The sequence below is a fragment of the Sander lucioperca genome, chromosome 1, assembly GCF_008315115.2.
Source record: "Sander lucioperca isolate FBNREF2018 chromosome 1, SLUC_FBN_1.2, whole genome shotgun sequence".
Lineage (NCBI taxonomy): Eukaryota > Metazoa > Chordata > Actinopteri > Perciformes > Percidae > Sander > Sander lucioperca.
The window spans coordinates 35,024,137-35,045,608 of NC_050173.1; the positions used below are offsets into that span (position 1 = coordinate 35,024,137).

Below are 21,472 nucleotides of genomic sequence, written 5' to 3' on the forward strand. Positions count from 1 at the left end.
AGGGTCAATGCTTTTTTTGCAAGATGGGTTATGATAGAGTACAAATGTGTATAGCAAAAAGCATGAGGCTTGATCGGTTGGTTACGAACGCAGAGACTCTCTTTGACAGACGAGTCACAGCGGAATCATTATAGGAACAGTTAGATAACCTCGATTAATGAGTCACTAGACCCAAACTAATCAACTGGGTCAGATTGAGTTAGCAGTGGTAGCAAGAGCAGAGAGACCTTCAGGTTAGACTGCGTGAGAAGAAACAGCAGCAGCAAGAGCGAGACGGGGATAGAGCAAAAAAGAAAGAAAATTAAAGAGAGAAAAAAAGCGATAGAGGTGTTGGTGTGACTCCACTATAGACCCCGAGGAAAGAGACAGTAATGCATGGGAAATGGGCTTTTTCCTCCAGATTTCTTTGCTCCTGTTCTCCTTCTACAGTTCCATCATGCGCACGTCCAAGGGGAGCAAAAGAGGGAGACCAAATTTAATTTGCTGTACCGTCTCAAGCTATCACCCTTTGTGCCTGGGGACAAAATAAATGGATTCTGGAATTTAAAAAGATGAGTGAAATAAAGAAATAAAACAGGGCACTCAGGAGAAGCCATAAGAGACAATAGCACAGAGGGTGGCAGCGAGAAATGAGAGCAGAGTTTGTGGGAAGCAGAGTGTGTGCGGGGGGGCAGGATGCTGGGAGAGCGTTATGTGGGCCAGATATTAACTGTATGGTTATCATAAACCAGCTCAGAGGCCTGGCCATCTGGAGAGGCCACAGGTTTACTCAAACAATCAGATCAGGGGGGGTGATAGCGGCCACTGCTGACGGTGCAGCGTCCAAACATGGAGGTGGCTGAGGGGTTAACAACTCATTACCTCACCCTGCTGCGCTCCCCGGTGAGGCACAGTATGGGACTGTGGTGGCGGTGTTTGTGTCTTCTTCATAACCCATAGCGCACCTTTAGGCTGTTACTCAACAAAGGGGAGCTCAGTGCAGTGACATCACCACAGAGACTACGCCTGTGTGAGGGAGGCAAGTGGGAGACAAGGGCGTGGAGGATGGAGACTGTGGACTGTGTGGGAGTCCCATTACTCCCCTCCGGCTCTTCTCTACCTGTCACATAAGCACTTTGAGGACTCAACAGTAAAGCCAGAGTCTTGACAACTTCAAACGCCTGCTTTGCTGGGGTAGATCAGAGGCAACAGAGGGATGAAGGGAAGAATAAAGGAAAAAAGAGGAATCTAAAAAGCACCAGGTTCGCACAATGTGTAGCCTCAACATTGTGATGTGGGATGTCTTGAATTTCATTATCAGATTCTTGACTCAAGTTCATCCGCTGCTCAGTCCCACAGTAGAAGAAAAAAAAGAAAGAAAAAAAGAAAGGAGGGGGGGGCCTTCACTCCGGCCCATTGAGAGCCAATGAGCTTTGGTCGAGTTACAGCAGAGAGTTGGGGGGCCAATACGGAGAGAAAACAAACACAGACCTCTGGTCAGGCACACACAGCCCGGCCCAGACACCTGTGTCCCATTCACCAAACATATCCGGCCACTTAACACTTCACAGAGGGGGTAGGGTGGTGTTTGTGTTTGCAGGCTTGCACACCCCACTATGGTTCCTTTAGTTTAGCTTCTTTAGCCAAACAGCCTCCGAGCTTCTCTGTAAGGACCAAATGCTTGCGACTGTAGCACGTCCCGCTGAGAGCAGCCAGCCGTTACACCACCTGACCATCACAACTGACCCCGTTCGAAGCTGCACCGTCTGAAAAAAACTGGCCAAAACCTTGTAAAACAAAGCCCATTCATCCTGCTGTCATTTGCAGTCTCCAGTCGTCCTCCTGTCTAGGTGCCCCAGCTGCATCTGAACTGACCTCGGGGTTGCCAACACCTGTCCTGCGCGCACACACACACACACACACACACACACACACACACACACACACACACACCAGGATGGATGAGAGACAGCAGGCTGGGCAGACATGCCACCGCCATGGATCAGTGGAGGGGTACACTTGGAGCTGCCAGCAGCTAAACCTCGGGTCGGGACCATTACAATTCTTTCCACCTCAGCACTTCAAAATGGAAAAGAGGTATGCCATCAGCTGTGGTCAGTTTGTTACGGTGGATTCTCAACGCCTCGATGCAATTTAATGAATTGAAATGGAGATGACCCATAACCTTGGGAATGCACTCATAGTTTCCATCCACAGATAACGCTAGATAGCAGGGCTGAGCTGTTTAGATGTAGTGGAGGCCGCTCGCAGGCCACAATGCTTTGTTTGCAGTGAAGCCAAATGCACTCGCAGATGGGAGCCGACTGGACACCAGATGACTTGCTGTGGTGTGGTGGCGTGGTCTGCTTTGAGGCTAAGAGACAGGGGAGAGAGGGAAAAGAGAAGAGAACAAGGGCACTGGGCACCAGATGCCCTGCTAAAGTTTAGTCAGTCCTGCTGTCCTGGTGAGAGGCCATGATGCTCCATCCTGGTCTGATCTCAAGGCCGTGTCACAGACGTGCCCGTTTTTATGTTGTGCCGTTTTCCAGGCTAACAACAGTCTCTATCACCCTAGGCAAACAAAGGGAAACTGAAACCTCTACATGACCTGGCGTAGGTATTTACTCCTCACTTTCTTACAATATCACTGCTTATCCCGACAGAAAGGTAAACACAAACTCCAGTTGGTAATCACCGAGCACGGTCTTCCTGTCAGCATCGGGTCACAGCTGTGGTCTTGTTTAAGTTTCAGGAAGAAACAGTCAAACAGCACAAAGGCAGCTACACAAGAAGATAAGGACACCGACTAAACACTTAATTGTCAGTTAATAGGTACACCTAACTAAAACATCAGCTCTGCAATGACTCCTATCTTCGTGACGTTACAACATTCAGCTTTTGTCCCAAATGTTTTGTCTTAAGGTGTTATTGTGGGACTGCATTCATTTCAGCTAGGTGTACCTAATAAACTGTCAACTGAGTGTATATGTGATCAGTGTTGATACTGATAATATAAACAAGTAATTTTGTTTTAATTATGTGCATATTAGCAAAGTGTTTTTCAAGCAAGGTAGCATTCACATTGTACAATAAAATGACTGAAAGTTTAGCATTGTTTTTGTCAGTTTAAATTAGGGCTGTCAAACAATTAATTTTTTGTTTTATCACATGATTAAAATTCTATTATTTTGCATTTCAGAACAGTTTTTAAGTACGTATTAACAATCGAAAGCAATTCTTACCAGTGTATCTTGATTGGGAATCAAATGAATGCAAAGAAAGTTACTTTATGAACTTGATTTTAAGATTTGTAATTATTGTAAACAAAAGAAAAATGTGTGAATCTGTCATTATTGCACAATTCCTCCAAGTACCTAACTAAAAAACTAAAAATCCCTCTCCTTACTAGAGTCAATATAGTGTTTAGTAACTCCTTAATAATGTTGATTACTCACTGACGTCCAGTGATCACTGGTTAATGAGACAGCGTTTGCAGCACCTTGCAGCAGTTCCAGTGTGGCTGCTTTCTCCGTGTCATACAGGCTGTGTATGGTGAAACTACTGTCCCCTTCGACGGCAGAGAGACGGGTCAGAACATGCCAACTGTAGTACGTCTTTAAGACCCGAGTCCTCTACGATGCTGACAGGTCTGCAGTTAGTTGCCACCTGTTTCGCAAGAGCTGTAGTAATTTTTTGGGATTTGGTTTCATCCACAGGTCGGCAAGTAGCACCGTCCAAAATAGTGCTTTGCCTGAGTGGGTAGCATGCTAGCGGGTAGCATCACGTTAACTGTACTACTATGCTTAGCTCCGTAGGTGGTAGCTCAAGCTTGACGTGCTTCGGTGATATTTTAATTCGGCTTTACACAATGTGCATATGGCTTTCGACTTGTCTACGAGCCATCCGGGAGTTTTGGAAAATAAAAAGCGCCATTCAGGATTTCATTGCTGCTGTCTTTCTCCATCATGCCTGCAGCCTGCAGTAGGAGGATGTGTTACGAGGAAGTGGCAGCTTGATGATAAGTAACGGTGCGGCAAAGGGTCAAAATAGTAGCCTGTTAGGCACGACGCAAAGCCGAGTGAAATGTAAAATAAATTAATAAATGCCGGCATGCGATTAAAAAAAATTAATCGCATTGCGATTAACGCGTTAACGCTGACAGTCCTAGTTTAAATATTACACAAAGAAACCTTATTTAAAACAGTGCGTTTCTAAATGGAAACACTGTAAACGGTTTACGTTTTCCACTTATATATTATATGCATGGTAAAAAACTTGAGGTGTGTGAGCGTTGGGGTACACACACGTCAGTTCTAGAGTAGGTGAGAGTATGTGTGTGACATCTGTGGTGCAGCCAGACCCGGTCGAGGCCACCAGACAACTGGGTAAACATACAGACCCCCCCCCCCATCCCCTCCACCTGCCTGCCCTCCATGCTCACATCAGAAAGCTTTTAGGACCAAGCCATAGGTTCAATGATGTAAGGCTAATGTCAATGTGACAGTAACATTTACACAGAACAGTCATCACAGATTTCCTGCTCTCCTAGTAATAGTACAAAACCGTGACCCCAATACAACATGCTCAAAGTTCCTCATTATAAACTGTATGTCTCAATGCAACACTAAAGCAACATAAACACATCTGAAAACAAGCCTTCCAAATGGCTAAATGGACCAAAGGACAAAAAACATAATCCAATCATATCCGAGACTGATAGCACTTATGATGAGGACGGGGTTAGAATATCCCGCAGTGAAGTGGTGCATTCTCATTACTGCATCTCTCCATCTCTGAAAATGGTTTCATTAATAGGCCAGTGCTGAGAGCTCCCTTGAACGCGCTGTACCCCGAGGGTCCGTCGGAATGGCTGAGGTGAAGTCCATTAACACCCGACAGCTTGTTTTTTGACCACTAAATAAAACAGGGTATATTTGCTTAGGAGCAAGTGAGAACAAATTTCTGGGGTTGAAAACTGAAAATTAGATTGGGTTCCTGATACGGTTTCATCACAGGCATTGATCTAGACCCCGGTGAATTTGTCTTACATGTAGATGTCACATGTCATGTTAATGTCAGACAGCTTCATGCCACAACTTGTCTAGAGAGTAGCCAAGCAGGATATAATGACTTTTTGGTTATTTTGTCAGAAGTCATTTAAGTTCCAGTTTAACTGCCACTATGGGGCTATTACAACGGAGTGTCAACTAAATGCCGAAAATTATGTAAATGTCTATATCTAAACAGTGGTGAGTGGGCGGGGGTGTGATAACTAGAAGAGCTATAAAAACCATGCGGTCTTCGGCTGCAAATAAATCCATATCTCACATAACCTGTCCTGTTCTACTGGCATATTTCCCGATTCCTCAAGCAACCAGAGCTGGCTACTTCTGAGCCTAAGACATAGCTCTTACTTTCCCAGCACACTCCCATCATGTGTCATCTGATGAAACGCTACACCCTAGTCACCATTATTCGTCTGGATACAGGAGCCTCTGGAATGTATCAGATTCCTGCCTCAGGGGGTAGGCACCTTGGAAACATGGTCCTACCTCCACCGGCTAGCCTCTCCCACTTTTCCTCTCCCTCTCTCTTCGTCTATCTTTCCATTCAGCAAAATTCCACTAGAGGCCTGCTTGATTTACACCGCCTCATTGCCCATCTGACATGTGCTCACATATTTGACGTACGTCTCACAATAGAAGGACATGTGAGGGACATGTTGGGACATTTGGAAGTGTTTGTGTTTTCCAGCTGTCTCCTGCCTCCTTTGTGTCCCAACCAAAGGGTAAAACATCACAATGGACATAAACTCTTTGCTACATTTAATGCTGGGTCACACTACCTTCCATGCTTGAGCACAAACACCAGAGCTCAACTAGAAATACAAATTAGTAAACTATTTTGTCCTCTAGTGCAAGAATGGTACAACCACTCTCAACCTATCTCCTCTCTCCAGAGAGCAACAGTTATGCAGAGCAGTACTCAGGCCTGTAGTATTGAGTATCTGAGTCACTGGCCTGCGTAATTCAGTCTAGGGAATTATGACAGTGGAAAATCATTTCCCTGGGCCGGGGGATAGGAGGCCATGGCTAATCGTTCAGTAATCTGATCTGCCTGCATACTGTAGCATTCAGCCGCGCCGCTAGCCTAGCTAGTCACACATGTGGACACCCCCAGTGCCTGCCAACTATCTGATGGAGGCTAGCACTATTCAAAAACAACTCTCCAGGTTTTCCCGAGGATTACAGATGCGATCGGATCATTTGCTAATTCTCAGTTGTGCTGTGCTGTTTGAAATGTATTTACTCTGCTCCTGCTCTCCAATACCCCTCACGATAGCATAGCCTAAGCCAACAAATGCCGCAGACACATTCCAGGCAGAAAAAGGCACTTCAATACAAACTACCTTACGGGCTACAATGGTACAAACTGCCTCTTGCATTCTGGTGTATTAATCCAAAAGCTTGACTTAATGAGGAAACATCGGAGTTTGTCTCTCAAACAGCAGGCTATTTTGGGTACACTTCAATTGTAAATTCCATTATCTAGTGGAGCCAGTGGTGTTGTAGTAGTATATGAATAAGAACCATAGGGAGCAGTACTGTGGCACAAAGCAGCGCTTATACCCAGCACAGAGGGTTGGGGGGGGCTTGAGTTCTGGAAAGATGCCTGGCTTCAGCCCCACTCTAAAGAGAGGTCTGCCCCCCACACACTGAGTGTGGATACAAGGGGCACTGACATGGAAAAATACAAGAGTTGGCATGTTGTTGGGCACTGAAGTTCCCAACAGTTACCTTGTGTAGCATTAAATGTGATGGTATAGTTAATGCACTACAATTAAATGTACATTCTCCTTCGTGTGGAGATGAGTTGCAGCATGCTTCTTACTCTTCCCCATTCAAGCCTAAAATCTAAAATGACGAATTGTCTGTGATCATCATGTCTCATTCTGATAAATGGCCAAACATCGCTTGGTGACGCGATCTGTCATATACTGTCATGCCCACAGTATTTTATCAACCTCCATGTGTAGGCATTGTAACCCAGTCGCAGCATTTCACAGGCATATCTAAGTGAAGAGATGCTGATATATGATCAAATGGCTGCGGCAGCAGTGGCAGCCTTCATCAACTGAAAGCGCTAGATCACAGCATGTTTGGCAGCCAGTGGAAGCAGTCAGATGGAGGGTTAGAACAACCAGACAAACAGTTGGCACAGATAAATAGAACGCAATTTAAGATTCAGCTCTCCGCAAATGTGACAAACAAATGACAGCAACCACACTTTTTTTTTTAATCTAATCTGCAAATGGAATAAGCTCTACATTTTTTTTTTTTCTCCAAATGATGAGTGGAACATGTGATAAACAACACATGGCTTGGGAATAAGAAAACTGAAGCATTGGTCAAATAAATCTCATGATACACATAAAACCAGAAGGACAGCATTTTTCACTTACAAGGATGTCTTCTGCAGCTGAGGCGAAATGCAGGAAAAGTCCTTATGACTTTGCCAAATACATTCTGAGCGTGAGTCATTCTCCTTTAGTAATCTCTTACTCACATTAGGTGCACGCTTGCACGCGCACACACCCAAAGGCAACAGATTTCAGGCAGGTCTGGACTGCCCCTTTTTGCCACAGAGCAAAGTCAAGTGTTTATAGTATTTAATAGACGCAGCTATCTCGGTGAAGATAAACAACAAAGAGTAACAAAGCAGCCTCATGCAGTAAATACAGATCTTAGGCTACTTAAGAAAGGACACTGCATCATTGGTGCACTGTGCAGCAGCCACTATGCCACATATAAACATATTAAAACACTTAAAACTGGGTGTATCATTGTTGACAGTGCATCCCAAACTGCCTTGCTTTTTGGTAAACTAAAACTGGAGAATGATATGGCATAGTCAGCATTATGTCACAAAGACTTTATGGTTAGGACAAAATAGTTTTAAAATCTGAGGAGCAATGTTTGTAATAATCAGCTTGCAGATGATTCCTACAGGTAGCTGCATAATAGTCTGATGCATCATCTGTCATAACACAGAGCTGTCATCGCTGCTGATAATTGACCTAAGTTCCCTGAAATCATTTGGACAAATTAAATAATGTTAAAGCGGTCGCTGCATTCCCATGGTGATCTTGTATCCACCTCTGTCATGTGCAGTACTATTCGATTAGGTGGCAGACAAGTCGTATAGACCTTTAATCATCATTTGCACACAAAATCCTTTGGCCTTTCCATTGCAAGAGAGACATTAGACTGTTACGTTTGTGGTTACATTGCTACAGTGTTAAACTGTTAAAGCTAACTTGAGGCAAGCATTTGATATACTCTATACATCGCAGCTGATACAAAGTTACAAAAACAAGTTCCTCGCTTGTCGCTGGTGCCGGGGCTGCATTACGGTATCCGGCTGGATAAAGGAATTCCGATATTAAATCACAGACCAGAGCAGCCGGACACAGCTCTATCCTGAGCACAAACTTCGACCTGACCCGCTTAAAAAAATAACGTTAGCCTTTCTCTGCTGCCATACGAACGAGCTGCAAGCTGCACCGAGCCTCCACTATATCACCGGGGCTTATGTTTCCAGCCAGGAGAGAGTCAGGCCGAGAAATTGGCCTCATTCTCTGTCTGCGCCAGACAATGTTCACTAGCCTGGCCTGGGAGACGGAGCGGCGGGGCTCTCGGTCGTGTACCAAACATGTGCGAAAACACCGCGACGAGACTCGCGTTGTGTCGATGTACTCACCTTGTTTGAGTCTAGGTGGATATGGAGCAACACAGTCCGGTTGGGATAGTTACGGGATTGAAGCACACTGGACGCATGTCGTCGTCAACGTCGTCTCGGTTTTGCTGTCGGCCGTGATGTGGAAGCGGCAAAGCGGACTCGGCTCGGCTGGGAGAAATCGGGAAATCTGAGAATGCCCCTCTCTTTCTGCAGCTCAGTGCACTGGCAGTAGCCCATAACTGTCGACAGGAGGCGCCAGCACGGCACATTTTTGTCTCTAATATGCGCATACATGCATACTACACAACTCCTCAAAGAGATCACTGTGCTATCATGTTCGTGCACAGGTTTATCTGTATTCGTGCTCTTCAGTAGTGAGATTATAGTGGCCTTGATGGACTGTCTGGCTTAATTGTGCAGTTATACTGGGATTACTCTGAAAGTTTTTATACCTACAGTATAGGACCAGGAGCTCAGGGATAGTCATGATGATTTTGATTAGTCACCACACCATGCAGATTACACAACAAGCGCCTATACAAAAAATAAAATTTATATAATCGGTGTTGCAAAGGGAAATGGACTTTAATAAAAAAAATTCACTTCAGTATTCCAATAATGCTACTACAAATGAAATGTCATTGGTGCTCTCAGTCATAGTGACCTTATAATAGGATATAGCCTACTGCTATGACATCCTAAGGAACTACCCTACATTTATATTGATATTTTCATTATCTTTTGAAGGGAATATCTCCAAATATGGCACAGATTATTGCTTCAGCATTAGTAGATGTATGATTATTGGACAACAAACATCATCAATCTTGAATAACAAAAATGATAGCTGGCTTTTACCAATTTCAGCACAACAGATAAATGAGTGTGAAAAATAGGCCAAAAATGAATTTAAATGAACACATAGGCCTCAATTATGCATTAATCTGTCAGTGTACATAGGGACATATAGACATCAACATAACCATCAATACAACTCTAAGAATATAATAGCTTGAGCTCTGAGTCATGGAGCAGCTGTGAGGTAATAGTACACCTACATGTTCACTGACCTTGTGACTTGTGAGGTCGGTGATTTTGATTACGGAGTGGCTAAATCCAAGACAAAGCCGTTCTTCAAAACAGCTTTGGCTGTCTCATCGACATCACATGACAGAGGAGATGCCCAGAAGGTTTACCTCAGTGTCCCACCATGGCAAGACACACAGGGCAAGACATAGGCCTAATGTGCATCCAGATACAAGGCTATAAAAGATTTCATTTTAACCCTTTCTCATGGAAATATGATCACACAGGAGCAATTGTTGATCAATAATCAGTGTTGCAACTGATTATAATGTGAAATCACTGAATCTAACATCACAAATAATAGAAGAATATAGAAACGTTTTTCATTTGGAAATAAAATACAGCAGCCTTTCTTTTCTGACCACTTGAATGGTAGCTGCTCTAGGAAAGAGTTGCCAGCTCTTCAGGCCTATATGTCTAATCCTAGTCCTTTGACTCCTCCACAACTTCACCCTGCCTTTAAATAAACATTAGGGGCTTAATGCCCATCCGTAATCTTAAACATCCTCTGCCCTGCTAATTGGAGTTTCACACAGCAAAGACACCCTGACCTGAATTTGAACAGGTGGATAGATAAACTGTAAGTGGACTACACAATTGGCTTACAGTACAAGCTCTCAGACACCAGCCAGTCAGCCCATCTCTCTCTCTCTCTCTCTCTCTCTCTCTCTCTTACTCACTCACATCCATGACACACACACACACACACACACACACACACACACACACACACACACACACACACACACATGCAGTGGTAAAAAAAACAACTACTTAATTAAAAGTAGTAGGCTACTATAAGAATGTAAAATATTCTGTTACAATTAAAAGTCATCAAAATCTAGACTTATTTAAAGTTAAAGTATTAGTTATCAGCAAGTGTGAAAAGTGAAGGTAGGCTATCAGGGTGTCATGTTATTTATATAAGTTGTATTGTGTTATTGGTTTTCATTACTAATGCATTACATATCAACACTTTGACAATGCTGGTCAATGTGGAGCTGTAAACTTGAATGGGCCTAGGCTACTTTGTTACTGTTGGCTTGTTTATTAAAGAACATTGCACCACATTTTATATATACTGATCACAAAATAACTCGAAACTATAACTGTCAGCTAAATGTGATGGAGTTAAAAGTATAGGCTACCTCTAAAATGTAACGGCGTAACAATGTAAAGTAGCATAAAGTGAATAGCTTTAAACTATTGTATGTGTATTCTGAATTATGAGAGATTAGGTTTACTACAGCAATAATGATAATCCATACAGTTATACAAAGACAAATATACACCTTTATACCCAAAACTCTGCCAGAGTCACTTGTGGTGCAAAGCCAGTATTTATACTTTCTCAATATTTATATTTGCTTCTTATATTTACTTATTTTTCTAATTAAAATATGCCTGGTAGTTTATTGAAATAGGGCGACACCCTAAGGTGAAACGTGGCTCTCTGGCGCGGTGCATTGTGGTCTGACACCTCTTGTGTCGTCGTTGTTTTTTTTTTGGCCCATTTGGCTCACACTCTGCAAAATGGCGACATCCCTAGGATCCAACACCTACAATAGACAGAACTGGGAAGACGCGGTACGTTTAGTCGGCCCTATAGTCTACAGGGTAGATAGTATGATTAAAACACAGGCATTAACAGTTAAAATCAGGAAACTAACATGTCCACAAAATCGACCAGCGTGTCACAAATCTGACCGGTTTGCTTGTTAGCTAGATAGTTAGCCTGCCGTTAGCTAACGCTAGCTAGCTAGTAGAAGCGTGGCTGCTGCTGTTAACCTATCTATGTTTGCTACAATGTTAAGTGAATTCATAGAACAACAGCATTTAATCTGGACTCAATAGAGCTACAGAAGATGTGCGATAACATCAGAGATTTGGCTCAAAATAAGCATTCGGTAACCGAGTGCTTGTTTTGCGTTAAAGTTAGCTAGCTATCTGAGCTAATGGAGGCTAGCACTGGCATGCTAACAATAAAACAAAGTTGCGTTAAGTAACGTTAACGCTTCCATTTCCACTCATAACCGGGTTATGCAGAATCGAGACAATCCGGCACATAACAGTGTCATTGTATATTGTTTTGGATTAGCGAGCTTTATTTCCTCGCTAATGTAAACTCGTAAAGCCGGAGCTAGAACGTTAGCCTAGCATGCGCTCACAGGAAAGGACCAAATCGGCTTGCCTGACAAGTCAATCTCAACTTTATATTACGACTCATGGAAAACATCAGAAGACCTGTGTTGTGTGTTCTATACAGCTCTGAGTTATTTACACAATCCTTAATGTTTTATTGGAACGTTAACCATGCTAGTTGCTGGTCCTTGTAGTGGAAAACGAACTGATGTAACCTTGTATTTGAGCTAAATTGAAGTTGTCAAATCTACCAATCTTAACCATTCATTGTACTATTTGTGCATCAAGCAACTGTATTTTTGATCCTCTTAAAGGTTCGTAACCCTACTATATAAGGCAACAAATCGGTTTCCTCTCTTGAACCATGACACAACAGGGCCTTTGACCAATGTTGTTTTTCTTAAGACACCAGAATATAAACTTTGCAACTCTAGACTGTTGTTGACGCTTGAGCCACAAGAGCTGCTTATAATTAGGTGTTCCGCTGATACTGTCAGTGGGATGGATTAAGGCAAGTCATTTTCAGCAGCTAGCACTTAGATTGAAACAGCATCCTTCAACAGATGGCAAAGTAGGAGTAAGTCAAATTACTCTGTATTTATAAATGTAACATTGCCAAGGTGCACACAGCAGAAAGTGATACAGAGAGTGTTACTGCTTCATATAAGTTGCATCAGTGGACTGTTTTGGATGAATAACTGATGTGGTGCTTCATGCTTGTTTTTACTAAATGAACATCTGTTTTCCTTTTTGTCCTTCAGGATTTTCCAATTCTGTGTCAGACATGTTTAGGAGAAAACCCTTACATCCGTATGGTGAGTAGCATTACTGTGTATCATGATGATTTAGGGGTAATTTTGTTGTAGTGTTGGTACCAATCGGTGTGCAGGTTAAAATGTGTTAATGCTTTGTTTTACAGACCAAGGAGAAGTATGGGAAAGAATGCAAGGTATGTTTTGCATTAATATATTAAATCTTGGTTATGCAGCACTCAACATAGTTTAGCTTAAACTTGTAACACTATGTTCCATGTTAGAATATTTATATATACATTTTCATTTTTTGCCCATCAGATTTGTGCTCGACCATTTACTGTGTTCCGATGGTGTCCAGGGACACGAATGCGTTTCAAGAAGACAGAGGTCTGTCAGACCTGCAGTAAAATGAAGAATGTTTGTCAGACATGTCTGCTGGACCTGGAGTATGGTGAGTCTCTGCATCTTGTAATTGTAATTTAGCCTGTGTTCATTACTTGTTTGTTTATTTATTGCGACTTGATGAAGCAAATACATAGCTATGGGAGTTTGATCCTCTTATCACACCTTGTGTTTTACAGGTTTGCCTATCCAGGTCAGAGACACTGGGCTGTCGGTTAAAGATGAGGTTCCTAAGTCAGATGTGAACAAAGAGTACTACACACAGAACATGGAGAGAGAGGTATAATAGCTTTGTGATGCAGACAAAAAAAAAAGTGTTCTGTTTATTGTGATTTTCATACAGCTAAAACCAGCTCGAAGGGGTATCCTTGGCACTTTTCTGTGTCCACTCCTTAAATAATAAGTATCTCCCAAGTTCCAATTTTATTTTAAATTTTGCCTACACAATAGGAAATGTTTGGACAAAGTTTAGCTTGTCTTTAGTTTCAAAATAAAGAAAACAACACTGGAAGTAAGTGTGGATTCAAACCATTATTAGCACTTTAGAGGATTGGTTCACCTTTAAGATTTCACTAAAATAGGGTACAAAACGGTAGTTAGTTTCTTTCTAAGATTTTTTTGTCATTGATTCCTCATGCATAGATAGCCAATTCTGATGGAACACGGCCGGTGGGGCAGCTAGGTAAAGCTCCCAGCTCTAGTGATATGTTGCTGAAACTTGCCCGGACCACTCCATACTACAAGAGGAACCGGCCACACATCTGCTCCTTCTGGGTGAAGGGAGAGTGTAAGAGAGGGGAGGAGTGTCCCTACAGGTGAGTAACCTTCATGAAACGGGCTACAGATGTGGTTCTTTGGTGCTGTGGGGTCAACAGTGTGTGCTGATTTTTTTTTTCTCCTTTTTGATATATTTGTATGTATGGGTTTTACATTGCTTTTTTGAGTAGTTATTATCATAGGCAAAATAGAACTTGGTGTGTTCTTATGGTTCGATTTGACTGTAATTTGTTATAGTTGTTGTTGTTGCACTGTCCGCATTTTCTAATTCTGGTTGTCCGGTTTACACAGGCATGAGAAGCCCACAGATCCTGATGACCCTCTGGCTGACCAGAACATTAAGGACCGTTACTATGGCATCAATGACCCAGTGGCTGACAAGCTGCTAAAACGCGCCTCAACTATGCCCCGACTGGACCCACCAGACGACAAGTCCATCACCACCCTGTACATAGGGGGTTTGGGAGATACTGTCACTGATGGAGATCTCAAGTAAGGATTTCTATATCATAGCAACTATACAACTTTCTGTGGCCATTGAGAGTTTTGCAAATATAGTGGACTGTCGTTTGATTGTCATAAAAGGACTGTTGTTACAATTTTAAACCTTCCAACTTCCAGTGGTTTGGGTCTATTGGACGTGTATCTGTTTTTATTGCAGGAGTCACTTTTACCAGTTTGGTGAGATTCGCACCATTACCATAGTCCAGAGGCAGCAGTGTGCCTTCATCCAGTTTGCCACTCGGCAGGCAGCTGAAATGGCTGCTGAGAAGTCCTTCAACAAACTCATCATTAATGGACGGAGGCTCACTGTCAAGTGGGGAAGGTAAGACGCTATATCATGAAGGTAAAAGTTAAGCATTAGGGTGTCCATCACCAACCTTACTCCCAGACCCTCAATCTGTACTCATGCCGTCATGCATTCAGTGGATGAACCCCAAAAAAGACTCCTCATGCCATCTGATCTCTTAGCTTTCATACAGCCCCACTAAGCGGAGCCACACGGGAGGAGATGTGAAGATTTCTAGTGATAATTTGCCAGGTGGTGTTCAGACAGCTTGGTGGTGTGAAAGTAACAGCCTGGAATATTGTTACGATCCTAGTCACAATTGAGAGTAAACTACTGATTGCAGTGCTTTTTTTAAAATAACAGACACAGTAAGAGCTTTACCATGGCAAAGAGTTTGTGCAGGGCGGGGTCACTTGAACTTTTCAATTCTGGACAGAATACTGCTGCTGCACACCATTCAGTGGTGTTAAACAAAGTGAGTGATGTGATTAAATATATATAACTTGTATGGTTTGTCTTTGTAGGTCACAGGCAGCAAGAGGGAAGGAGGGCATCAAAGATGGCATCAGTGAGATGGGCACCAGACTTGATCCTGTCCCTGGACTGCCTGGAGGTGAGTCTGCAAACACAGGGATGGTTGCAATGTGTGTGTGTATGCATAGTGACATAGTCATGTGACTGTAATTTTAAAGTAGTCTCTAATGTCTACATTGTATCATTAGTTGTTGATTCCTTCTCTTACTAGACTGTTTTGGGGTTGATAGGGAAAATAAAATGGCTGAAATGTATTTGTCATCTTGTTTCTTTAATCTCTTTGTATAGCTCTTCCTCCACCACCAGCTTTAGATGAAGAAGCACCTGCAAACTACTTTAACCTGGACCCTAGCTCCTCTCCTGCAGTCATGAACATTGCTCTGCCCCCACCTCCAGGCATCAACCCGCCTCCTCCAGGTAAAACCATCACCATGATCTGATAGATGCCGCTTATATCACATACATCGTAACACATGTCAAATATAAAAGTTATTTAACAATTATTCAATTAACTGTATACTACTGTTAACTTTGGTAATCCTGATCTGTGATTATAGGTTCACACAATCCATTTTTGTAAAGCTGCTGAGAAGAATGTATTCATCACGTAGCATGGTGTAAATGATTTAAACACAATGTGAAAGGGTAGAGGCCTAATGGTGTTCTTTTTCTTTTCATCTGCCCAATCAGGTTTCGGCCCTCCAATGTTTCACCCCATGGGTCACATGGCTCCCCCTATGCCCCCGCCGATGAGCATGAGACCTCCTGGTCAAATCCACTACCCCTCCCAGGATCCTCAGCGCATGGGTGCCCACGCCGCACATGGCTCACGTCATGGTGATTAGCTGCTAGATTGAAGTCATACTGCGATTAGGTGTCATTCTTTTCCTTACGTCAAACCTGGTCAGGTGCATTTACTTCAGATGCTGTCAGTGGGCCTGAAAGCTGCAGACTACTTCTGGGAGAAAACCCAGTTATGTCTTACAGGATAAACATCTGATTTATTATGCCACCTGCAGTGAATGAACTAAAGGAGCACAGTCTGTGTCTGGGGAGACCACAACCAGGATAGTACAAGATGACTTTGTCGCTACTTGCAGTTAAATAAAGTACCAGAATGGCATCAGCAGAATTCAGACATGAGAGTACTGGCCAATGTGATCGGGGCCATATGGTTTTTACAGGCTCTTGTGGTTGGAGCCATTGTACATATAAAAATGTATACTGTCAGTTAAACTTGAATTTGTCACATCGTGCAACATGGGGTAGAGTTATGAGGAGCATTTTTAAACATGTTAATTTTGAGTAATTTTTTTTATTTGACACAATCTTAATATTCCACATCATAATGACTTTGTTTATTGTAAGGCTTTATTTGAATGTTATTTTCACTTCTCATTAAAATGACCCAGTTTTGTCATTGACCGTATCAGAGTGCATATTATTCATTAATACTGCTATTCTAACTATTTTTAAGGGCAGAGTTATTTCCTACTAATTCCCTTACACAATAGTAGGAGACAAAGGGAGGGGCTGCGAGTGGGAAAAGAATGGTGTCAGGTGTTGATTAGCCCCTTTCACACTGCACTTAGCCTTGGGCTAAGAGTCTTCACACTGGCACAATCCTGGCACTTTCCAAGTGGGCTAACCCCAACTTGAGTCTAGGGCTCGGTCGGTCAAGTTTGGGGGATTATCCACCGCAAAACTACTAAACTTCAGGCTAAAAGTTGCGGTGTGAAATGGGGTTGTTGGAATTTCTTTACTAACTGCAAGCAGCATGATCATTCTAAAATGCTAACATTAGTTTTGTGTTTCAACTGACCCTTGACCCAGGGCTATTAGAAGTGCAGTGTGAATCATATATCCCTGTGCTTAGGTTCACCCTGGCCTAAGAGAATGCAGTGGGAAAAGCCCTATTGATGGGATCAGATACGGCTAAGGATAACAGAACTGTTCACCCTGTGGCAGCATTGTCTGGGACTCTACTGTGGTAATGAAGTGATTCCAGCAGTACCTCATCTGGTCAAACCACTCAGCAGTAGCAAATAACTTTATATCACATGCAGTGAGTGTTTTTTTTTTCCTCTCTTCTGCAGTGCCCGCTGATTAACAGAGGGATCATCTTTTTAGGAAGAGAGCAGCAAGCGTAGGTCAGTGCTTCAGTCTTTAGCTGGTCAACGGCTTTTCATAGTTCATTAGATTCAGGGCAGAAATCACATCCCCATCCCCTGGGCGCTCTGTTGAAGTTGGGCCGTCGACACATGCGTTCCAGAGCGATACCAGGCAGGTTCTGCGATTCCACTGCCTCAAAGCCAATCACTGGGATCACCCTCCTGCTGGCCATAGCTCCCCCGAATGGCAGAGCAGATCTGAGAGACAAAGAGAAGAGTTGTTACTAAGCAGGCTGAATGCATTGTGTTCATTTTCCTAGCAGAACATGACCCGACGTATCGTATGGCTCAGGCTCCATCCCATAAGGCGGGGGCTTTTAAATGATACATGATACCCAGTCTGGATATATCTCTGATTTTGACTGGTACTGTTAACAGGAGAAAACCACCCTGGATTCAGGATGACTTAAACGGGGTGCGTTCGAGTTCAGATTTAATTAAGGCTTCACAATTTCATAATAATCTTAAAGGCGTAAACAGATCCCTCCACAGGGGCTACAGTTCCAGACTGGCTGGCAGAAACTAAGGGATTGACAGCCTTAATTGAGTAAAGTCTGAGTTTGTCTTTCATATATTCTCCATCTGCCTAAGCTTAACCTTTGGACTGCCTTGCTTGTGTGATGCAATTCCTTGTGTGCCATGAGAAAGGTGATTCTCTTTCGTGCGTAATTTGTCTTGTGAGCATTTAAAGCTGGTAGCACCCCAGTGGATCATCTTTCAAGAGCCAGCCGAGTTCAAAATAGCCATCACGCAGCCACGCTCCAAGGAGGTGCAAACCAGAGATTCATTTTCAAACTGTGGAAACATGGAGTGGAGCCGAGGGATGATTGTGATTGATAGTGTGGTTAGGTCATCTGTGGGTCTATTTGAAGATGGGTGGGTCTCAGCGCCTGTGCTTCCAACTGAATAGGATTTAACATGATTAATTTGGGTGAACAGCAGCAGATGTGGAAAGGCAGATTTACCTGTTGAAGCACCTGTAGTTGGGAGGCTGTAGTCTTTGTGGGAGCTGGGGCAGCTGGATATTGAGGGCATTCAGGAGCTCTGTGTTGTCTCCCAGAGCTTGGCTCCATGGGGAGCTGTAGGATTTGGGGATTATTGTTGTGTTGAACTTCTCATGAGGAATTTCCTTCAGAGGGCCAGAATATCCTGACAGAAAGAAGTCGAATAAAAGTCAAAGTGACTTACAACTAAAGTGAAAGCGTTCAATGTATCTTTTAATTTTTTAGTAATTTCATCTTTTAAATTCAGTGTTGGCAAAATAAGGCCCCCCTTGTTCAGAAAAATTGACAACCCTTGAATTTTGAAACTAATTAGAAAACCCGTTAGATAACTTAAAAAAGCAAGCCCCAGCAAAGCACAAACTGATCTAATATTTATACAGTATACATCTATTTGATGCCACTCCTGTCAGCAATAGGAACTACAGTAATTAGATCTCAGTGTGAATCCCTGACAATAAACCAAATTTAGCTCACTGTTAGTCAGATTGTAAGCAGTACTTTCTGTCTTGACAAATGTACAACAGCACTCAGCAAAGACGGTCACATAACTGCTTTCTGCCAACTCTCCTGTTACTGATTATAAGAAAACTCACTTATTTGCTTAATACATTTCCATATGAAAAGTGAACCCTGTCAAAGTGAGATACAGTGCCCATGCATTTGGCATTGCGATGAGCTAGCTTGTAGCAGTCTGCGGCTCTTCTTCACCATGTATTATGATTTACCTGGAGCGAGGACATCAGGACTGCCCTTCTTTGCTACAGTCTTCTGAAGGTTCATGACCAGGCTATGCTTACCAGGGATGGAGAAAGCCTGGTTCTCTTTTCCTCCCTGTGGCTCTGGGATGATCTGTGGGGGAGGAACGGCCTCTGAATAGACCTGGGAAATGGACAGAGTTAGAATTGTATTTGCCGCATACCAACATTTACAACAAGGATTAGGAAAAAGAATCAGGTGCATCATTCTGGGTGTGTAGGTTGCAACAAGGTCAGTGGATAGGAGGCATGTGTTTCATGTGCCATCACTCAGTTCCTTACATCGTTGGTGCTATAAGCACCATTGTCAGTGTTCTCCAGTGTGAACCTCTCGACCCTCTTCTGTCTCTCCTGAAACATGCGAGAGCCTCGATTAGATGGAAGGTTGAGCTCCTCCATCATCACGTCCTTTGGAACGCTTATCTTCTTCCCAAGGTTCAGACCCTCTGGCACAATATGACAGACAAATGGAGGTGCTTTAATAAGTCATTACATTTAATATTCTTATGCATTTTCGAAATAGCAGAATCAGAGTAGAGAAATCCATTTGCCGCAGGTTCTTATCCTGTGTGGCAAAGCATCGGGTGACGAGGTGGCTCTAACCCTGTATAAATACATCATGCCATGATAGCAGCTACTTCCAGATATTTGGAAAGAAAAGGAAAGTAACTCAGACTAATAAGGACCTTTGGCAAATCATAATGTCTGCTCTGATCTTGTTTCTGTCGACGTTAAACAGCTGAGGGGCACTGATATAAAAAAGCCAAACCGTGTGCAGCATCACTAAGTTGGTATCTGCACAGCTCTTCTCGTTTTATATCATGGCACAGTGGAGGGTCTGACATTTCCTCGAGATGATGTCGAGGGGTGTGTAATGTTTGTTGTGGTCCAGGGTTGCATGGGGTAACTGGGCATATAAATAGGGTCTTTGGATGAAGACTCATGTAAGAGCGGATGGCCCTCTTTCTCACACATGAGAAGTGTGAGCAGAAGTCTGGGCATGTGTCACCCCTGAGGAGCTGCCTTTAATCGACCTGCGTAAAATTTAGTGGTGGGAGTCACATTTTGCTGAGTTTAGGGGACTTGATGGCGGAAAGCGATAGAAAACACACAGTGCAACTGGGATGGTCCCTGCTGGAATGTTTGGAGAATTTCAACAACACACTGGCACTCCTGGGATTTTGGTGTACTGTACCACATCGCATGTGTCCCCACGCTGTGGGCTTTGACACTTTGGTGTTTGGCTCAATTACATCTGACAGGCTTGTGATCACAAACTCTGACAGTTTAAATATGGGTGTAAAATCACACAAGAGCATACCAATTTGTTGAAGATATGTTAACAGTGTGTGACTAATGTCAGTTCTGTCTGAAAATGTACTGACATAGACTGGAATCTTAAATCGAATCAATGCATCTTACCCAATCCACACTTAACTCCTCTGGCCTCCTTACACAGAGCCTTGGCCTGCAACATCCTCTGCTTTGTCACGTCATCCAGGCCTGACTGCATCATCATCATCTCTCTCTGATGGACACGTTTCCATGTGAATTATTATTATTATTATTATTATTATTATTATTGTTATTAATAAAGATTTTTCCAAATTGCAGTTTGTTTTATGATACTTCTATACTACTACTACTACTACTTCTATACTACTTTTATCATTGTTCATCATTTCCCACTGCAAATCTGTTTTTACTGTGACTTATTAATTAAGTAATAAAAATCAAAAGTGTCAAATTGCAGCAAAACAGCAGTGCATGTTTTACATTTTAAAGCTGTCATTCCAGCATCATAGAAATATATAATTGTATAAGTTTACAGTTCATTTAAGGACCTGGTAGCTTCCACACTTCACACTCCTTACCTGTGTCTCCTGCCTGCCTATATGTCGGGTGTTGGAGCTGGTCTGGATAGTCGAATTGTTTATCTTGTACTGGAGCTGGGGTGCTTCCACGCTCCACTCTGACTCTCCTCAGCAGAGAAGGAACAGCCTGTATAAAACTCATCCCAGGATGCCTCGGGTGCTTACCTCACTGGGTTATTTTAGCAGAGCGATGAGAGAGTGAGGATGGATGGAGGGAGTGTTAAGGGAGGGGTATAAAAGGGCGATTAGGGGAAGGGGCAAGTATAAAGATTTACATCCTGACCTTGAGCCTCTTTGATAATAAAAATCTGATCCCCTCAGTGTGTGTGTGTGTGTGTGTGTGTGTGTGTGTGTGTGTGTGTGTGTGTGTGTGTGTGTGTGTGTGTGTGTGTGAGTGTGTGTGTGTGTGTGTGTGTGTGTGTGTGTGATAACAGCTGCTGTCCAGACAGTGACATTGAGCTCTC

The 21,472-nt window shown here is 43.0% G+C and overlaps 3 protein-coding genes across 6 annotated transcripts in view; 1 reads left to right on the forward strand and 2 right to left on the reverse strand.

Annotated features, from left to right (window-relative positions):
• The window catches only part of ndst1a (N-deacetylase/N-sulfotransferase (heparan glucosaminyl) 1a), a 45,965-nt gene extending 36,949 nt beyond the window's left edge, over positions 1 to 9,016 (reverse strand). Inside the window, exon 1 of the mRNA XM_031319420.2 lies at positions 8,740 to 9,016. The gene's annotated coding sequence lies outside the window, so the exon portion shown is untranslated. The remainder of the gene's footprint in view (positions 1 to 8,739) is intronic.
• A 2,239-nt stretch (positions 9,017 to 11,255) lies between these two features.
• On the forward strand, positions 11,256 to 16,626 carry rbm22 (RNA binding motif protein 22). Its single transcript, XM_031319468.2, has 11 exons — positions 11,256 to 11,391; positions 12,708 to 12,761; positions 12,866 to 12,895; positions 13,020 to 13,152; positions 13,283 to 13,383; positions 13,746 to 13,918; positions 14,172 to 14,372; positions 14,542 to 14,706; positions 15,195 to 15,283; positions 15,493 to 15,621; positions 15,895 to 16,626. The coding sequence occupies exons 1-11, from the start codon at positions 11,338 to 11,340 to the stop codon at positions 16,047 to 16,049; spliced, it is 1,284 nt and encodes a 427-aa protein (XP_031175328.1). The 5' UTR covers positions 11,256 to 11,337; the 3' UTR covers positions 16,050 to 16,626.
• On the reverse strand, positions 16,512 to 21,239 carry LOC116064345 (myozenin-2). Of its 4 annotated transcripts, none has more exons than XM_036007810.1 (6): positions 21,009 to 21,239; positions 20,572 to 20,662; positions 19,417 to 19,580; positions 19,105 to 19,258; positions 18,341 to 18,524; positions 16,512 to 17,573 (listed from the first exon to the last, which is right to left on the reverse strand). In XM_036007810.1, the coding sequence occupies exons 2-6, from the start codon at positions 20,654 to 20,656 to the stop codon at positions 17,390 to 17,392; spliced, it is 771 nt and encodes a 256-aa protein (XP_035863703.1). In that variant the 5' UTR covers positions 20,657 to 20,662; positions 21,009 to 21,239; the 3' UTR covers positions 16,512 to 17,389. The 4 variants fall into 4 exon arrangements, with proteins under 4 accessions (XP_035863703.1, XP_031175359.1, XP_031175358.1 ...); XM_031319499.2 differs by having other exon boundaries at positions 20,557 to 20,662; positions 21,009 to 21,238; XM_031319498.2 differs by having other exon boundaries at positions 20,557 to 20,656; positions 21,009 to 21,202.
• Positions 21,240 to 21,472: the final 233 nt, after the last annotated feature.

Bases quoted from the DNA above. Each gene is read 5' to 3' on its own strand.
- rbm22 (XM_031319468.2), top strand. From the start codon at position 11,338: ATGGCGACATCCCTAGGATCCAACACCTACAATAGACAGAACTGGGAA. The intron at 12,896-13,019 runs GTATGTTTTGCA...TTTGCCCATCAG, and splicing joins AGTATGGGAAAGAATGCAAG to ATTTGTGCTCGACCATTTAC. The intron at 13,919-14,171 runs GTGAGTAACCTT...CGGTTTACACAG, and splicing joins GGGGAGGAGTGTCCCTACAG to GCATGAGAAGCCCACAGATC.
- LOC116064345 (XM_031319499.2), bottom strand. From the start codon at position 20,656: ATGATGATGATGCAGTCAGGCCTGGATGACGTGACAAAGCAGAGGATG. The intron at 19,581-20,556 runs GTAAGATGCATT...ATATTGTGCCAG, and splicing joins AGGAGTTAAGTGTGGATTGG to AGGGTCTGAACCTTGGGAAG. The intron at 18,525-19,104 runs GTAAATCATAAT...TCTTTCTGTCAG, and splicing joins TCCTGATGTCCTCGCTCCAG to GATATTCTGGCCCTCTGAAG.